This window comes from Gadus macrocephalus, chromosome 9, assembly GCF_031168955.1.
Source record: "Gadus macrocephalus chromosome 9, ASM3116895v1".
Lineage (NCBI taxonomy): Eukaryota > Metazoa > Chordata > Actinopteri > Gadiformes > Gadidae > Gadus > Gadus macrocephalus.
The window spans coordinates 15,847,329-15,865,703 of NC_082390.1; the positions used below are offsets into that span (position 1 = coordinate 15,847,329).

The 18,375-nt window shown below is 44.8% G+C and overlaps 1 protein-coding gene across 3 annotated transcripts; it reads left to right on the forward strand.

The window, feature by feature from the left end:
* Window positions 1-277: 277 nt before the first annotated feature.
* plcg2 (phospholipase C, gamma 2) lies at window positions 278-17,623 on the forward strand. 3 transcript variants are annotated; one of them, XM_060061117.1, is made up of 33 exons: window positions 278-406; window positions 1,804-1,997; window positions 2,556-2,705; window positions 2,877-2,970; window positions 3,201-3,248; window positions 3,498-3,582; window positions 4,182-4,262; window positions 4,389-4,432; window positions 4,594-4,666; window positions 4,953-5,054; window positions 5,265-5,383; window positions 5,710-5,795; window positions 6,661-6,778; window positions 7,204-7,372; window positions 7,561-7,656; window positions 8,088-8,174; window positions 8,546-8,703; window positions 9,422-9,622; window positions 9,945-10,067; window positions 10,631-10,811; window positions 11,135-11,203; window positions 11,392-11,501; window positions 11,768-11,864; window positions 12,083-12,155; window positions 12,502-12,674; window positions 13,211-13,310; window positions 13,697-13,900; window positions 14,406-14,545; window positions 15,017-15,128; window positions 15,325-15,492; window positions 15,637-15,725; window positions 16,225-16,364; window positions 16,486-17,623. In XM_060061117.1, the coding sequence occupies exons 1-33, from the start codon at window positions 396-398 to the stop codon at window positions 16,523-16,525; spliced, it is 3,735 nt and encodes a 1,244-aa protein (XP_059917100.1). In that variant the 5' UTR covers window positions 278-395; the 3' UTR covers window positions 16,526-17,623. The 3 variants fall into 3 exon arrangements, with proteins under 3 accessions (XP_059917100.1, XP_059917102.1, XP_059917101.1); XM_060061119.1 differs by lacking the exon at window positions 278-406 and adding an exon at window positions 413-569 and having other exon boundaries at window positions 1,801-1,997; XM_060061118.1 differs by lacking the exon at window positions 278-406 and adding an exon at window positions 413-569.
* Window positions 17,624-18,375: the final 752 nt, after the last annotated feature.

The following is an 18,375-nucleotide window of genomic DNA, read 5'->3' on the forward strand; positions in this document are numbered from 1 at the left end:
CAAATTACATACAATCTTTTTTTTTTTTATAGGGCATCATGTGCTGAAATGTTTCCCTAGACTAGAAGATTTACAGAGTCTGTACATCCTCCAAAAAAGGCATCACTGTATATAATTATGCAATACACCAAATGCAATGTATTTTCCTATAATTGTATTTTGTGTAACATGTTTGGTGACTAAGGTGCAGCCCTTATTATGAACTCAAACATCAGCAGCAGGTCTACGTTCACTGATGGAGATAGGCTACAGCTACCAAGTTTTGCATAGACTCCGTGTCGCATTGGAGTCTATGGCTAGAGAAAGTTGCAGTATCCAATGCCAGGCGCTGTTTGGTCCGAGAGAGAACTTTAGTTTGCATAGATACCGTCCATGCTTCCGGATCTCTTCATGCTATGTCCAAAATGCAAGTTCACTTTTACTTCCTTGTACACATTAATAGAGGAACTGGCCTTTTAGTGACTGAACTAGTTTCTTTGCGAAATTCGATTATCAGCGACACACGCATATATATATAAATATGGTTTAATGCAAACTATTGAATAGCCCAAGAAAGTGTCTTTATCGGGGTAAGTGTGTTTTAATTTATTTTGCGATTTGACTGCGTGTGACACTGCCCGTGGTTTGTCAATTCAAGCGACAGGAGGAAATCCGCTTTTTTAACTAGCTGGCGATCCGCTTCAGCAGAAAAAAGTGTATGTCAAATATTTGTTTGATAGACGATCAAACCTCTCCAATTTATTTGTTCTGTACGCAACAATTATCTATTCGCATGCTGGTCAGTTAAACTAGGCTTCTGAAAAAACGATTAAAACAATAGGTTGTTTGACACCCAATAACCATATTTCTATATGGGGCCGAACCACCATTATTAACAGATGGCTTTAAAAACAAAATGATAATAAAGATAACCTTTCCGTTCTTAATCAGTTTTATATCACTTGTTGGTGGCATGAGTAGAACACAGAATGAGCCAACATTTCGCCAAAGTTCGGTGCCTTTCGAATTGATGGCTTGAGTTTATTGTCAGGGGGTACACTATCAGGCACATCTGTAACAGGTTCAATATCGTTTTCCTATTTTACACTTTTTTTCTGAATCTGCGATTAGCACCTTGTACCTTGAATGATTGAATTGATATAGTAGCATATAAGGCGGTTTCTAACTCTAGAACCGCTAGTCCCTAAGGTAATCACCTGCATCCTTCATCGTTTTAAGTTTCAGATGACCAATAATGCAATGGGTGTAGTCATCTTTAATAAGTCACTTATTATTTACAACCAGTAAATTCCCTGGCAACAATAAAACACGATATAAACGATGATTACTTTTTATTTGTTTACACTAAATACGTTATATTGTACGAGTACTTTTGTATGAGTACTTTTTCATAGTTGGTTCCCAGAAACAAGGGTTCACTTCACTCTGGGGTTAACTGCACTTTGATGTTGCCCATGTTGCGTTTAGTTTGAGCTATATAGGAACAGCATATTTGCACAAGCTACAAACCGAGATGCAAATGCCTTTAGCCTCCTTTAGGATCGGAGACCCACGATACCTTTCCCTGTCGTCCACAGAACAGTTAAATTATAATGCCACTGTCTATCTGTTACTCCATGACAGCCTGCCCCGGGTCATTTGCATTTGCCACATTCGCATTTGCCACAATCTCTTCCTAAAACCTATGCAGAAATACACCACCAGGGACTGAAAGAATACAACTCCAATCATCTATGTATGAGCCTCTGCTGCAGTTAGTAAATATATCGAGGGTATAACCGGTGGAGATGGTTGGTCCAGCAGGGTGGACATGGCGCGACCGGCGTTTGGGCAGGGGGAGCTGACGGAGTACAAGAGGAGCCTGATGAAGCGCGACCTGGAGATGGGCATGGTGATGAGCGTGTTCAGGCAGCGCGTGGAGCGCCTCACAGTCCAGGTCGTCACGGAAACACGGCAGGTGGCGTGGACACGCACCGCCGACAAGACGGACGGAGTCTGTGGGTATCTTTCAGAATCGGTTTTGTCTCGAAGGATGGGGGGGGGGGGGGGGGGGGGGGGGGGTAGGGTTAGGTTAACTCTAACCCTAACCCTTGTAGGGAATATTTTTTAGCCCAAACCAATCAAACTGGTGTGACTGTGTGACTGACTGTGTGACCTGAGGACTGCTTCTCTCGGTAAAGGATTATATGGGGTATTTTGTATTATGTCAGGTGTTGCCCTTGTAGGATGTTGCCATGTTGTGTAAAGGGTGAGAAAACCAAAGGGTTTTCTATTGTTTGACCTTTGGCGTGACCTTAAACAATGGGCCAAATAGATGATTGCATAATCCGCTGAAGAGGATGAATGTTGAAACTTTCCACCAGTTGTAAGTGTTATAGATTGCAGTATGTCTGGGCATGAAATGTAACGAGAAATCAAGCCCCAAGACGTGTGAAATTGGCTGGCAAGAAAAAGAGATAATGTTTTCTCGTATCCACTGACATACCTGGACCGCTAGCATCACGCTGTTTTATAAGACGACCAATCCCAAGTGTGGTGGTCTTCCCTGGCTCTAGTGGACCTGTTTGAGATCAGGGAGCTCCGGCCCGGGAGAAACTCCAAAGACTTTGAGCGCTTCAAAGACGGAAAGGACAAACACGATGAAAACACCTGCTTCACAATCTTCTACGGCTCCATGTTTGTCCTCAACACCCTGAGTCTCGGAGGTGAGTGTGTGTGTGTGTGTGTGTGTGTGTGTGTGTGTGTGTGTGTGTGTGTGTGTGTGTGTGTGTGTGTGTGTGTGTGTGTGTGTGTGTGTGTGTGTGTGTGTGTGTGTGTGTGTGTGTGTGTGTGCCCTTGAAGATTAGAGATCGATATTTTCTTGTGTCATTGTTCAGCGGACAGTGTGGAGGATGCAGAGAAATGGCTGACTGGGCTGGAGCTACTGAGACAGGAGACACTTGTAGCCCCGACACCAGCGATCATTGAGAGGTATACATACATACATACATACATGCATGAATACATACATACATATATACAAGCATACGTACATACTATAAAGAGTCAATACACGCACACACACTGACATACTCACAAGAACACATACACAAGTACTCACAACAACACACAGACATACTCACAACAACACACACACAGTTTGGTCCAAAAAATTGATATTCTTGTAATAATGGATAATTTGTTGATTATTCTGCTTGCAGTTGGTTACGAAAACAGATGTATTCCATTAACCATACCAAGAAGAACAGGTACATTATCAACCTTGTTCTTGTTCTCTCTGAAGTGGCATTATAAATTCAGGGATATTGAAATAAGCATGTATTTGTTTTACATTTCATTTCAATTCCCCACAGTACTCCACTATGTTTGTGCTCTTGTATTCCGTTCGCACTTTGCCTTTTCATATTTGCATCAGAGCCCTCCTGCAACATGAAGCTTTATATGTAGACTGAGACAAGTAAACAGATCTGTCTATCTGCTTCCACTTCCTGCCCCAGTCTCACCTTGAAGGAGCTGAAGGCCCTCCTTCCTCAGATCAACTATAAGGCTTCCAGCACACGCGTACTCAAGGACAAGTTGTCGGTAAACTCTCTTTTTAAACCTTATTTTTTTGCAACATTTGCAGTTGCACAAGCAGTTTTCTCTTTCAAGGTCAAAACATTCATAAACAAGTCAAGTTGAGTGATATTCTTTCTATGTTCATTATCCGGTTCATTTGCGGACAAATACTGTGTTGCTCCGTGTATTTTTACAAAACAATATAGCATGTACATTGACCACATATGACGTTTGGGTAAAACAATGGTGCTTAAACAAAAGGCATATTCCAACAGGCATACAATGCGATGCAATAATAAATTGCCTGTAAAATAATTTACCTAAATACACATATTGCAAAACTTTTAATATTAATATGCAAGCAAACAGCGCAACTTGAATTATGCCTCTCACACTGCCTTACATTTTTGTACAGCACACTTCCATATATAGAATAGGAGCAGAATGTTTGCACACATATTCATTAATATTTGTCGGTCAAAAAACAGCAGAATGCTAAGTCCTTTTTGAATACATTTATATTGCTTTCCCAAAAGGCTTGCAGGGAAGACCAGCAAACAAATACTCGTACCAGACCCAATTTCTACGCTATAAATAATAAAAAAAAAATGCTGTGTTCACAGGAAGTGGGAGCCAAGAAAGAGCATCTGGATTTCGCACAGTTCCATAAACTGTACAACCTCCTCATGTTCGAACAGAAAGATGTGAGTGCAGCTCATTCCAATGCAATTTCCATATCATGGAATTCTAAAGTTGATTGCATTGGACACAGCTCCCTAACTGCGCCATCATTGCCGTACAAATTTTATGTTTTTCTTCCTCAACATCAGATCCTCGAGGAGTTCAAAAGGGAGTCGTGTGCATTCATCATGGGGTGAGTGACCCCGTCTGAGGGACAACAACGCTATCTCCCTTCTGGCTCTTAAAGTCATCTCCCAGTCACTCCTCTGCTATCTCTACATTCATGTGGGGCATGCTCTTCAGCCAGTGCATTGAGCAGGGAGGTTATGTGGTGGATCACTTGTGCCTCTGCAGGAACACAGACCGGCCGGACGCATCGACAGTCCTGCTGCACGACTTCCAGAGGTTTCTCCTCTACCAACAGAAGGTAGGTGCATTCTGCTGCTCTGCTCAACGCAGAGAGCATCCCATAGCAGTATCAATCATGAGATATATGAAATAAAACAAAATATAACAATAATAATATTTACCCCTTCCTGACTTAACTCCATTTTAAGGAGACTGATTGAAAACATAGTTAGATAAACATTTTATTTTTCATGCTTGCACAAATTTTCTGTATCTGTTTTCATTGACCCAATATATATTTTTTAGCAATCACTCACTCACTGACTCACCCCTTATGTGTCTCCTGTATGCTTCCATCTGTGTAGGAACCCTGGGCCAACAATCTTAACCTTGTCAAAGAGCTCATGACTACATTCATCGATGACACAATGAGGAAAACCAACGAACCCGAGTTCAATGTCAGCGAGGTAATGTGTGTCTACTGTGATATTGAAATGTAGCATTTTTTCCCAGTATTTTAGCAGATAGCTGTAAATTAATGAGGAAGGATCAATTAGTGCACAGGTAATAATTCAAACCATAATCAATTAGGGAAAATGTATGTATACTGTCCAAGAATACAGTAATTTTTTCTCTCCATCTATTTTAAGAGCCTTCTCTCTCTCTATCCTCTCCAGTTCCTGAACTTCCTGTTTTCCAAGGAGAACTCGATCTGGGATGAGAAGCAATCCGAAATCGACACCGCGGACATGAACAACCCTCTGTCTCACTACTGGATCAGCTCCTCCCATAACACGTACATGCACACGCACAAACACACATACCCACATACAATCATACGTACATACAAACATACATACATGCAAACATGCATACATATATAAATACATACATACATATACATACATACATACATACATACATACATACATACATACATACATACATACATACATACATACATACATACATACATACATACTATACATAAATATATATGCGTACTACATCTTAAGGAACACACCCAGGGCCCACATAAAGGCAACGCTCGCACACAGATTAAGATGTTTCATTTGGTGGCTGGTTTAACTTGTGGTGTCCCCCCCCCGTGCCGGTCCTCAGCTACCTGACCGGCGACCAGCTGCGCAGTGAGTCCTCCACCGAGGCCTACGTCCGCTGCCTGCGTCTGGGCTGCCGCTGCATTGAGTGTCAGTATCGCGTCGGAGACCAAATCACTAGAAAATAAATGACTACATTCATAATTAAATATATCAATCAATAATTAAATGGGCCATTTTATGATTTTACATTCTATGAAATTAGTCAATTAATAATTCATTATTTAAATCAAGAATTAAATGAGCCATTTTATTTAGATGGAGTTTACGAATTGAGTAAGTAATGCATGAAGGAATGTATTAAAATTGCCTTTTTCATTTTGCATAATATATGTTAGTATTTAAAAATTCAGTTTTTCATAATAATGGTTCTCATTTAATTTGAAGGACGTATTTCCATCAATAATCACAGGACAATTCCAATCACCATGCGGTTGATGGAGTGTGAGGGTTGGGGCCTCAGCCACCAATAAGATATACCTATTGGCCTGTTGTGACCCAGCTGCCCCAGGCACCCTGAAGAAGTGATGTGTTCAAATGCTAGTCTGGTGCTTGTGTGTTGAGCTATATGTTGAACTTGTTATTTTTTAACAGTGTTTTTTATAACATTTATTTTGTTGATGATTTGTGAACTATGAAATTGGATTAGCTAATTTCTCCTTCCCATTTTCGTTTAGTTAAGATAAAACGTTTAGTGAAACATACTATATACTATGACTACTTTACTGTAGACCTAGTAATATTTCACAAAATAAAACCACAGCAACATAAAATACAATTATCGATTCAAAACAAAAGGATTTTACAATGACTAACAAGCCAATCGGAATCAAGAACCGGAACTAGCCGTTTTATCATAGAAATGTACTCATACGTCATCATTGTGTGATTTCTTCGTATTTTTTAACAATGTTGATCTGTTAATGAATATAACATTCTGTGTTGGTGGGACCAGTGGATTGCTGGGAGGGACCTGGGGAGCCCATCATCTACCACGGCTGGACCAGGACCACCAAGATCAAGTTTGAAGACGTGGTCAAAGCCATCAATGAGCACGCCTTCGTCACATCTCAGTGCGTGGCATCGCCCATCACATCCTTCCCCGTCACGCGTGTCACTTCCTCTTGCTGATCGCTCTATGTTGGTCACCCACACGCGCGTTCGTACATACAAAAGTATACATTCCATGATCCTTTATATCACCTTTAGAAGCATTAACAAAATGTATTCTACACACACACACACACACACACACACACACACACACACATATGCAGTCCACACACATGTGCCGACCACAAACACACACACGCGCAGCCAAGACGGATAGACTGACACACACACACAGATGCAGCACAGGCACATACGCAAACAAACATATACCGACATAGACCCGTGGAGCCCACACACACACGCAGCTGGTGCACTAGCAGTTGCACACTTCCTGTATTTCCCCAATGGGTCTTTTATGGTGCCGGGTGCCTCCCTCCACCCCCAGGTACCCGGTGATCCTGTCCATTGAGCAGCACTGCCCGGTGGAGCAGCAGAAACAGATGGCTCGCATCTTCACCGACGTGTGCAAGGACAAGCTGCTCACCGAGCCCGTAGAGCACATGGCCGAACAACTGCCCTCCCCCACCCAGCTCATGGGCAAGATCATCCTCAAGGTGTGTGTGTGTGTGTGTGTGTGTGTGTGTGTGTGTGTGTGTGTGTGTGTGTGTGTGTGTGTGTGTGTGTGTGTGTGTGTGTGTGTGTGTGTGTGTGTGCGCGTGCGCGTGTTATTCCTGCTATGTCTTCTATTCCTATTCTATCACTTATAACGGGCATGACAACACTTTTGCATTCTGCCCTGCAGCACAAGAAGTTGAACTTGGAGGAATCGATTTCAAGCAAAGACTTCAGGAAGGGCCAGAAACAGGGAGACCTGGATATCTGGGACCCGGTGGACCAGGTACAGCACTAGAACAGAAAAAAGCACCTGCAATCCAGGATTCCCCTAGAGGTTGAGGCCCAAACCCCTTTCTACCCCTTACCCCTTCCCCTTACCCCTCCCCCTTGTTTTGAAGGGGTAAGGGTAAGGGGTAAGGGGTAGAAATGGGATTGGGCCTGAATGTGCCCCCTTGGTTGTTGTGGTAGTCCCATGGTCTGCGTTGATGGCTCTCACTAAGATCTACTTGTGTTATGAACAGATGTTTACATGTCAGGTCTGTAACTCTTCCATCTGGGCCCATATGTTGGCCCATTGAACTGGATGGGGTCCCTCTGCATTTATCACGTGTTTCAGGAGGGGTCAAATACGGACGGGACATTTTCTCCCGTTGAGATCCTTGGTCTCTAACCCAATCGTTCAGCCTGTCGTGTTCTTCATGTCTGCTTCCCCAGCGATGGAACAAGCACTACTGCGTGATCTCCAACAACAAGCTGTACTATGCTGAGGAGTACGAGTCAGAGGAGGGAGAACCCCAAGAGGTCAAGACCTTTCTTACCCCCCTCCTTACTCCGCCCGTCCCTCCACATCAGCCATCCATCCATCCCTGCTTCCATCCATCCATCCTCAGTCATCCATCCATCCATCCATCCATCCATCCATCCATCCATCCATCCATCCATCCATCCATCCATCCATCCATCCATCCATCCATCCATCCATCCATCCATCCATCCATCCATCCATCCTCAGTCATCCATCCATCCATCCATCCATCCAGCCATCCATCCATCAACGTGTGTGTGTGTGTGTGTGTGTGTGTGTGTGTGTGTGTGTGTGTGTGTGTGTGTGTGTGTGTGTGTGTGTGTGTGTGTGTGTGTGTGTGTGTGTGTGTGTGTGTGTGTGGGTGCAGTTCCAGGAGCAGCCCTGGTACCACGGCTTCATGCCTGAGGGGACGCAGGCGGCCGAGAAGCTCTTGGAGGACTTCTGTGCGGTGTCGGGCGACCTGGACGGCACCTTCCTGGTCCGCAAGAGCAACACTAATCGGACGAGGTTCACCCTCTCCTTCCGGTAACCTCCTGGCTTCACCTTCCAACCTCCATCCTCTCTGGGTCCCCGACCTTCTTGTTCACCAAACAGACCCTAAAGAGGGCTCAAGGCGTGGCAACTTTTATGAAGAGATACACACCCCGTATACCACCACACTTGGTTGTAATCGGCGCTTTCCTAACGTATGCTTAGCTCGGGGTGTGTGTGTGTGTGTGTGTGTGTGTGTGTGTGTGTGTGTGTGTGTGTGTGTGTGTGTGTGTGTGTGTGTGTGTGTGTGTGTGTGTGTGTGTGTGTGTGTGTGTGTGTGTGCGTGCGTGCGTGTTTCGACAGGTTTAGAAATAGCTATGGGATGGAGCAATTGTTGTTTTCAAACCCTACAATTGATGTATTGAGAAAATGGAAAGAAAAAAAGAGTGCAAGAGTGCAAGATTTTGAAACTAAACTACCAACATAAATGTCCCCTCCCGCCCTGCTCACCCCCCTTCCTATGTTTCTCTCCCGTAGAGAATTCTTGCTTTCCCTCACCTTCGATTTGCAGGCAAAATGGATTTCCCCCCCCAAACCAAATCGAAATTTTCCCATACAGAGGAAGGCCCAAAACAAATGGCATCCCAGCGTATGACACTCAAACAGCTGACGGACGGCTAGGCCATCTAAGTCCGCTCACCACAGCTCTTAAACGTGATCTCCGTTTGAGCGGTGACGTCCTCCGCTCACTTGTCCTCCCACTGCCGTCCAGGCGCGGTGGCAGGGTGCAGCACTGTCGGATCTCGTCCCGCCTGGAGGAGGGGCGGGCCTGCTACTTCCTGACCAACAGCCTGCTGTTCCCCAGCCTGAACGACCTCATCCAGCACTACCGCGCCAACCCCCTGCGCTGCCAGGACTTTGAGCTGCGGCTCACTGACGACGTGCCCCAGCCCGACCTCCACCTGCACCAACGGTGCGGTCCTCCTCATGTCATCCTCGGGGCCACACGCGCAAACATGTCTTCAGTGCATCGCAGCCGCGCTGTCATGTCATCTTCATATCATTGCATCTGCTTAAGTGATTGTGTTGTTTTTAGATAGAAACGGCTTTTAAAGGGGAAATTGCTTTTCTCCAATGCCCCGGATAACATGACGCCTAACCCAGCAATTCCTGTGGGTTCGTTCTCTGACCTGTTGAACCAAACCATGCATTTAGTTCCTTCTGTGCATGTTCTTAGTCATGTCTATGATTGTGAACCCTTGTGACGTGTGTGTGTGTGTGTGTGTGTGTGTCAGTTGGTTCTACAGTAACCTGAGCAGGGGTCAGGCGGAGGACTACCTGCTGAGGATCCCCAGAGACGGAGCCTTCCTCATAAGGCAGCGGGAGGGAGTGGCGGACACCTTTGCCATCACGTTCAGGTACAGGCTCGCCGGGCTGCTGGTAACCCTGGTGAAACCCGTGCAGGCGTAAAGGTAGTGGGTAGAAGTAACATGATTCAACTGCGATGGCTGCTGATGGCCAATGAGGGTGACATCAAATCCTGTGTTTGGATCTAATTTGCGATCAAAGTTAAATGAAATGAATTTGCACAATCATTTGGGTTGGCGTTATCCAGTTTTTTTTCCATCTCCTGACCTTTTGATTTATTGTTCGGCAATACCTCGGAAATGTTTTTGATATGTTGGATAAGTAAAAATGTGTAGCAAAATTCTACTAGGAATAACATTAGTAATCTTATCTCCGTACAGGAATAGCTCGTTCTTTTCTCAATTTTAATGAAGTGCTTTTTACGAGTAAGTTCATGTATATATCAACTAATCAAATCTATCTATCTATCTATCATTATTTTTTTAATAAGGATATACATTAATAAAAAATAATAAGTACATGATGGGGGGGATAGGGGGGAAGGAAATCAAAGGAATCGACTGTATGAGCTCATACTTGGGGAACCTTTGCGCTGTGGTTCCTTGTCCACCAGGGGCGATGGTAAGGTGAAACACTGCCGGATCAACATGGAGGAAGGCGTCTTCCTCCTGGGCAACTCCATTGAGTTTGACAGCCTGGTGGAGCTGGTGAATTACTTCAAGAAGAAGCCCCTGTACCGCAAGATCAAACTACGTTACCCAGTCACCCCCGAGCTGGTCAGCCGCTTCAGCACGGTGGGAAACGGTTCCTCCATAGGCCCTTCAACTCTAGTCTTAGTCTCATGGTTTTATGTCTGTGCATTTGAAAGGGTAATTGGGGCAGCGTTCAATTCCCGGATCCACCCTGAACGTCAAAAGCCTTTCTAAGAGGGTTACAAATGATTTTTCAGTCATGAGTCTGAAAGAGGAGTTAATAAAACCAAATAGCTGAACTGGTGTGGGTGGGGTACAGGTTCAAATTAGAGTAGGTTGTGCATCCATACTCCCGCCCCCCCCCCCCCCCCCCCCCCCCCCCCCGGACCCTGCTGTGTCACTGACCCTATGCGGTGTTCTTCCAGGAGAAAGACTGTGCCTCCCTGTATGAAATGAAGACGTACGTGGAGCCCAACGAGATCGAGCCAACACTGGTGCGTTGTCATTCAAATGCATGAGGCAGCACACATCTTTTCAAAGACAGGAATGCCTAACTATTTACAGTTGTAGACAGTTAGCTCTAGAGAAATGATAGGGACAGTTATAGAGAATCCCAATAAGTGACGTGTGTGTGTGTGTGTGTGGGGTGTGTGTGCGTGTGCGTGTGTGTTTGTGTGTTTAGCCTCTGAATTCAGTGAAGGCCTTGTATGGCTACCAGGCAACCAGGCCTGACGAACACACCTTCTGCAAGGGAGCTATCATACACAATGTGACCAAGGAGAACGACAGCTGGTATGATGTCCACGCACACCATTTATGAGCAAATAACCATCAACACTCTCATCCTATCTCACACCCTCTCCCTATCATTTCCATTTAATTCATATCAACTCAATTTTACTTATGGCATCGGGTTACATACCTTGTATAGTATATACACTGTTTTCCATTCAATCTTATTTACATTTAAAATGAAATGTAGGTAGTCAAGAGTTGGATACGATGCTCTGTCTACCTGTCTCAGTCGGACTCTCACACTGCTAATCTGCGCCCCACAGGTGGAAAGGAGACTATGGAGGGAAGCTGCAGCTGTACTTCCCTGCCAACCGCGTGGAGGAACTCTCCAGCAACCCAAAGCCCGAGCCAAAAGCCAAGGTGCACCTCACAGATTGTTCCCAATCGCCACCAGTTTCAGGTTTCACTTGTGTCGTTATGAATTAGCGGCGATGGTTTTAGTATGCTGCTCACTGTCGTTGTCCGCCTGATGACTCAGCGACTACATGAAGCACAAAGGACCGACCTAGTGATGTAAGTTTCATAGACTAGAATGGACATTTACTGTGGCGACATTATGGCACGTCTTCCAACCACAGGAAATGGAGTACAACCCGTTGGGTGAACTGTGCAAGGGCATCGTGGACATCTCCAAATGTAACATCCAAAACTGTGAGTAGTGCGTCCCTGAGGTCTATAGGCTTCTATATAGTAGGTCCCCATTCAGCTGCTTCTGTAGGGTCTCTTTGATTGCCTTTTAAGTTGATGGTGTCCTGAACCAAAAGGGGGTAATAGGATCTGAGAAAGAGTGAAAGGGTGTCCTAATGCAGTTTCCAGGAGTCAGTCGTGTTTGTTAATTTTGGCCATCTTAACTTTGACTTTTATTGTAAAATATTATTATCATATAATTTCATTTTTTTATTATAGCACTTGCCGGGCAGCAATCGTTGTTTTATGCAACCTGTCTCTCTGTCTCTCTATGCGTCTCTCTGTCTCCGTCTCTATCTCAAACACCCAGTGGCGAACGGTAAGAACCAGAAGTCCCACGTGCTGAGCCTGCAGGAGAACGCAGACGACAGCCTAGAGTTTGACCTGTCGGCCGACTCCCTGGAGGAGCTGTTTGAGTGGTACCAGGTGGCCTGGGACATCACCCAGCGCGAGATGAACAAGCAGTACCAACGGGAGCAGGAGGTCGGCATCCTCAACACCCCGTACCGCACTAAGACAAATATTCAACCCCCCGGTAGAAGGAATACTCAGCAAACATGTTTCGTGACACGAAGGTGTACGACAATGCCGGGATATTCACTTGGAAGTGTCCGGACTGAAACGTTTTGATGGGGCTGTTGGAAAGATTGAAGAGTTGTTGAGAGAGGTTAAGAGATTTGAAACGAAAGCCATTGAGAATACTGCATCTTTCATGAAGCTGTGATTGACAGGCAAGATGAATACTCTCAACCAGGGAAGATAGGTGAGAAATTGGTGAGAAATTGGTGCCCTGATTGGTGAGAAATAAGTGGTCTAAATGAGCTCATAGAGAGGCAGGCGCAGTAATCTCAAAGCTATTCTCGCACTCAAATTATAGCTGTTAAACATACAGCTCCTTTTTAAATATCACAAAACAATGAAACAATTTAAAACAAGTCAATGTCAATCTCTTGTCAGATCCTCGTGTCAATTCTCTATCTTATACGTGACTTCACGGGTTTTTCTGCATCCAACCACAGATCAAGCAGCAGGAAGTGGCAAAACGTGATGTGGTTGCCATGGAGATGTCAGACCTGGTCGTTTACTGTCAGCCTCGCAGCAAGGAGAAAGACCGCTTCGGTACCGCACAGACACACACACACACACACACACACACACATGCTTACAGACAGACAGACACAAACACGTACGCACACAAACACTCTCACACACACATGTAGACACACACATACACACACACACGTACACACATATGTACACACACACACGTACGTACACACACGTACGCACACACACAAGTACAGACCCATGCACACGTAAACAAAACAACAGTTACACGTATGCAGAAAGTATTTTGATGTAGTCTTAGATACAAGCCACTGCATCCTTTTTCACTGCGATACATCCTTGCTGTTTGTTGTGCAACCGCTGCACCGAGTGAGTCAATGCAGAAATCTGCGGTCAACAAAGCAAACCTTCAGACTCGTCTCTGTCCCCTCCCGCAGACAGCTACACCTACAAGGAGGTCCGCTCCTTTGTGGAGAACAAGACGCCAGGGAAGAGCCAGATACAGAAGTTCCTGCAGTACAACCGCATGGCCCTGAGTAGGGTTTACCCCAAAGGCCAGCGTGTGGAGTCCTCCAACTATGACCCCCACCCCCTGTGGGCGGCCGGCTGTCACATGGTGGCTCTCAACTTCCAGACTGCTGGTGAGTCAGCCACGATGAAGTGTGTTAGCATACCTTCCCCTTTGTTTTGTCCAACTGATACAACCCTTTGGCCTATTCCTCTGGGATGTTTGGAATTGACTTGCATTTCACATGAGAAATTAAGAGAAATCCAAATGAAATTCAACAGCACACATTTCTTTTCTTTTTTTAATTGAACCTCAAAGCGAAACATTCACCCCCTGAAGGCCATTGGTGTAGCCATGGCAACACAAAGCAACGGAGCTCATAGGACACGTAGAAATTAATGGGTAGACACAATTTAGATATTTCCCCTGGGCCAGCCTCTGAACATCCTTACGACATTTCACCCTTTCATTTAGACTTTAGGATTCCGCTTGTCCAAATGTATTCATGGAATTTTCATGTCAAATGTTTCTGCATGCATGTGTGTGTGTGTGTGTGTGTGTGTGTGTTTGTATGTGTTTTGTGTGTTTTTGCGTGTGCGTGTGTTTTTGCACGTGTGTGTCCATGTGGGCCTGCCCAGATAAATACACCCAGCTGAACAGCGCCCTCTTCAGTCTGAACGCGAGCACAGGGTACGTGCTGCAGCCAGAGATGATGCGCTTCGACACCTACGACCCCAATTCGGAGAGGAGGCAGGTCAAGATGAACGTCGTCGTCAGGGTGGGTCTCAGACTCACGCAAGTGACAGACTAAATCCAATTAATCAAAACGTGGTCATCAGGGTGGGTCGCCGAATCACACAAATGACTCAAGACTCAATCAAGTGAACTCTATTAACGTTATTGTTAAGTTTTTGGTCCAACTCAACTTTGTTTCCCCAGCTGTTCCCTCACTCATCTCTGGTGTCTCCAACAGTGCTAGAGACAGGGTTATGTTTGTGGTTCTGGTGTCGTGCGTTCGACTCCCAGTTGAACAGGGTTGGGTCCTCAAGGGTCCACACTTAGAAACTCACTCTTCGCTTCAGAAAGAAATGTATTCAAAGTAGTAAATGTGAAGTATCGTGGCCTCTTTAATGTTTACCAGTATGTTATCATTGGATAGCAACACAGCTTCTAAACAGCAATTGACTACACCTAACTGCTCCTCCTCCTCCTCCTCCTCCTCCTCCTCCTCCTCCTCCTCCTCCAACAGGTGATCGCTGCCCGCCACCTCCCCAAGCTAGGCCGGAGCATCGTCAGCCCCTTCGTGGAGGTGGAGCTGTGTGGCCACAAGGAGGACAACAAGTTCAAGACGGCCGTCTTCCGTAAGCCAAGGAGCCAGGGAGGGAGGGGGAGCGCAGACTAGCATCCGGGAAATGAGCAATCAGATTAATTATTCAATCATTATTAATATCAGTATTATTGTTGATTGATTGTGGCAAAGAGAGGTGTGGTCGAGATTTCCGCCGGGAAGTCTAGGGTGAGGCACCATGCACCATGCGGTAACAGAGCTTCCCACAGGAGAAAACGGTCTGAACCCGGTGTGGAAGACCCCGGCGGAGGCCGCGGCGCTCCCGGTGTACGACCCCGAACTCTCCTTCCTGCGCTTCGTGGTCAACGAGGAGGACATGTTCTCAGACCCAAACTTCCTGGCCCAGGCCACCTTTCCTCTCAGAGGCATCCGCACAGGTTTGAGGCCACACACACACACACACACACACACACACACACACACACACACACAATCACAAACACACACACACACACACACACACACACACACACACACACACATACACACACACTCTGAACATTTCTGCGTGTGTTTCATAGGTTATCGCTCGGTACCCTTGAAGAACGGGTACAGTGAAAACTTGGAGCTGGCCTCTCTGTTGATCTACATTGACATTGAGCAAGTGGGGGTAAGAAAAAGTTCTATATCTCTCTCTCTTACAACACACAATACACTGCTATCTTCCAGCTCAAACATCACCACTCCCTCTCAATTTGCATTGTCCTGCTAATCAATTACCCGCGATCAGCCCCTCTTTGTTCTGAGGCATCGCATCCCTTTCATCTCCTGTATATCACACCTAACCCCTTTGATGTTGTCCTACGAGAATCACGTGTCCCTGTTGTTCCCCGATCGCCTGTCCCGGGATCACGCGTCATCAACCCACAATCTCGGGACATTTTCTAGTCAATGAGACACAAACAGTAGAAGTCTGAGGAGGTGTAGTTGTCGAAGAGTTATAGGGTCGTCTCAGCTGTGTCCCTGAGCAAGACGCTTAACGGTCGCCTTGCATGGTTGACTCTGCCGTCGTTGTGTATTAACCGATGTAAGTCACTTTGGATAAAAGCGTCTGCTAAATCCCCTCATTGTGATTGTTGTGTGTTGCATTGTGCCCCCCGTCCCGCCAGAAAGCAGAGGAGGAGCTCTACTCGTCGTCCGGCCAGCTGCAGAAGAAGCCGTCGTCGGGCAGCGAGCCCTTCCTGTACGACAGCCACAGCAGCACCAGCCGCTACGGCCTGGCCCGGCAGAGCAGCGCCGAGAAACAGAAGTGAGAGAGACGCATACACACACACACACACACACACACACACACACACTCACTCCGTCTCTCTCTCTGTCTGGGTTGATATTTGACCCTTCCTGCTGTGATTTGTGTTTGTGTGTTACAGGGTCAAGGAGAAGAAAATCAACAACAGCAAGTTCTACTAATAATGAATAGTTCCACCTCTGACCTCAACACACGAACACACACACACACACACACAAACCGCCGCGTACCCTCCCTCCTACACTGTTGTAGAGAACGGCTTCTTCCAGTAGCAGACCAAGGGAACAGTGCGTTCGGATTCCGATTGGCTCCGATGGTTTGAGATTTTTATACATATATATATATATTTAGACCTTAGTTACAGCATCATACTCATTATACTCATAATCTCCGTCATCCACGGGGATCCACAACCCACCCCTTGTCATGCTCCCTGTTTAGTTCCATCAATCCGTTTGTACATTCAGATTAGGACCAAACACACGTTTCATGTGTTATCTATGTTTTATCTATTGTGCTTATAGTTTCATGCATTTTGTCAATAGCCAAACCTTTTGCTTGCTCCATGTCTTTCCTCTAATATTTGTATCCATATGAATTGTATTTGAGTTTTTAAGTCTTTGGAAATCTTCAAGATTTTGGAAATCTTGAATTGAAGGTAGTATGTGTGTGTGTGTGTAGTTGCTTGGGTGACATTTTAGAAGGAAAATCGCAGTCTAGCCACCTCTGATAATAACTTGCCACTAGACCCAGGATAGTCTAACGGTTAGGGGTTTTGGATCACCGCTTAAAGCTGTTAGATGCCTAGCCTCCTACCTGGGCCTCCCTGTAAGTCATTTTGGGGAAAAGCATTTGCTAAATTATTAATTAGTAAGGGCATTTGGTACAGATCTACAATACTTAATATAAGTGATGGCTTGGAATACGACATATTGTATAGATGAAATGAAGAAATGTATGCTGCTACAGTCAATACATACATACATGCATACATTAGTTTTATGCCCTTGAACCTGCACAAACAATAAGCAGTGTGTAGAATTGCTCAATTTTCAAACTCCATGTACTGTGTAATACCAAAGATTGATACTGTAAATGACATCAGGTTAAGTATGAAGATTTTGTTAGATATCCCTTGGTTGAATATGATTCACAAGCAAAACCCGTTAAATATGCAGTCAGTGTGTTTTTAATGCTCCCATGATGACCTTACAATGGACTGAGCCAATAAAATGTTTCATTATGCTGTTCTTTAAAAAGACATTCAGACCTTTGAATTTCCATGAATGGGATGGACCCCTAACAGTTTTTTAACTGAACGTTCATCGTAACTTATACTGAAACAACACCTAATGTGTTCGATTTTTCTTGCATGGGCTATTCTGTACAAATAGTATCTCACTATTGACAACTGGCGGGCGTAAACAAACTGTTACACAAACTGTTTTTGTATAACTGGGCTTTCATCCATTGGGATGAGAGCCCAGTTATACAAATACAGTTTGTATATCAGTTTGTTTAACTATGGCCGTTAGGAGGGCAGATGCTCTTTCCAATCCATCTAAATATTATATTAAACTCATAATCTCCTGCTCCATGAAGTAGAGAATCTTGCATCATATTATAGCACCAATCGAATCCAGCTAAACACAGCAGGAGCCTATATAGAATATAAAAACAGAATCCATTGATCCACAGTTGGTGAACATCAATGGATATAATAAAATAGCAGATCTAATTACATTTGAACTAACAAAGTTATCAATTTGTTATGGCTTATGGACTGCAAGGCCTCTTAACAACTCATTTGACCTCCATAGTGGCTATCATGCGTGGCCAGATCTATCTGATCTATTTAACTGTCCATAAAAACATAAATAAAAGTCTCACACCACTAACACATATTCACAGACATTTTTATTTATTTTTGAATGAAATTAATTCACATCAGTAATTTGTCCTGTTGAAAATCTTTTTTTCTTTTTTACTTATTACGACAGCCACAGAGCAG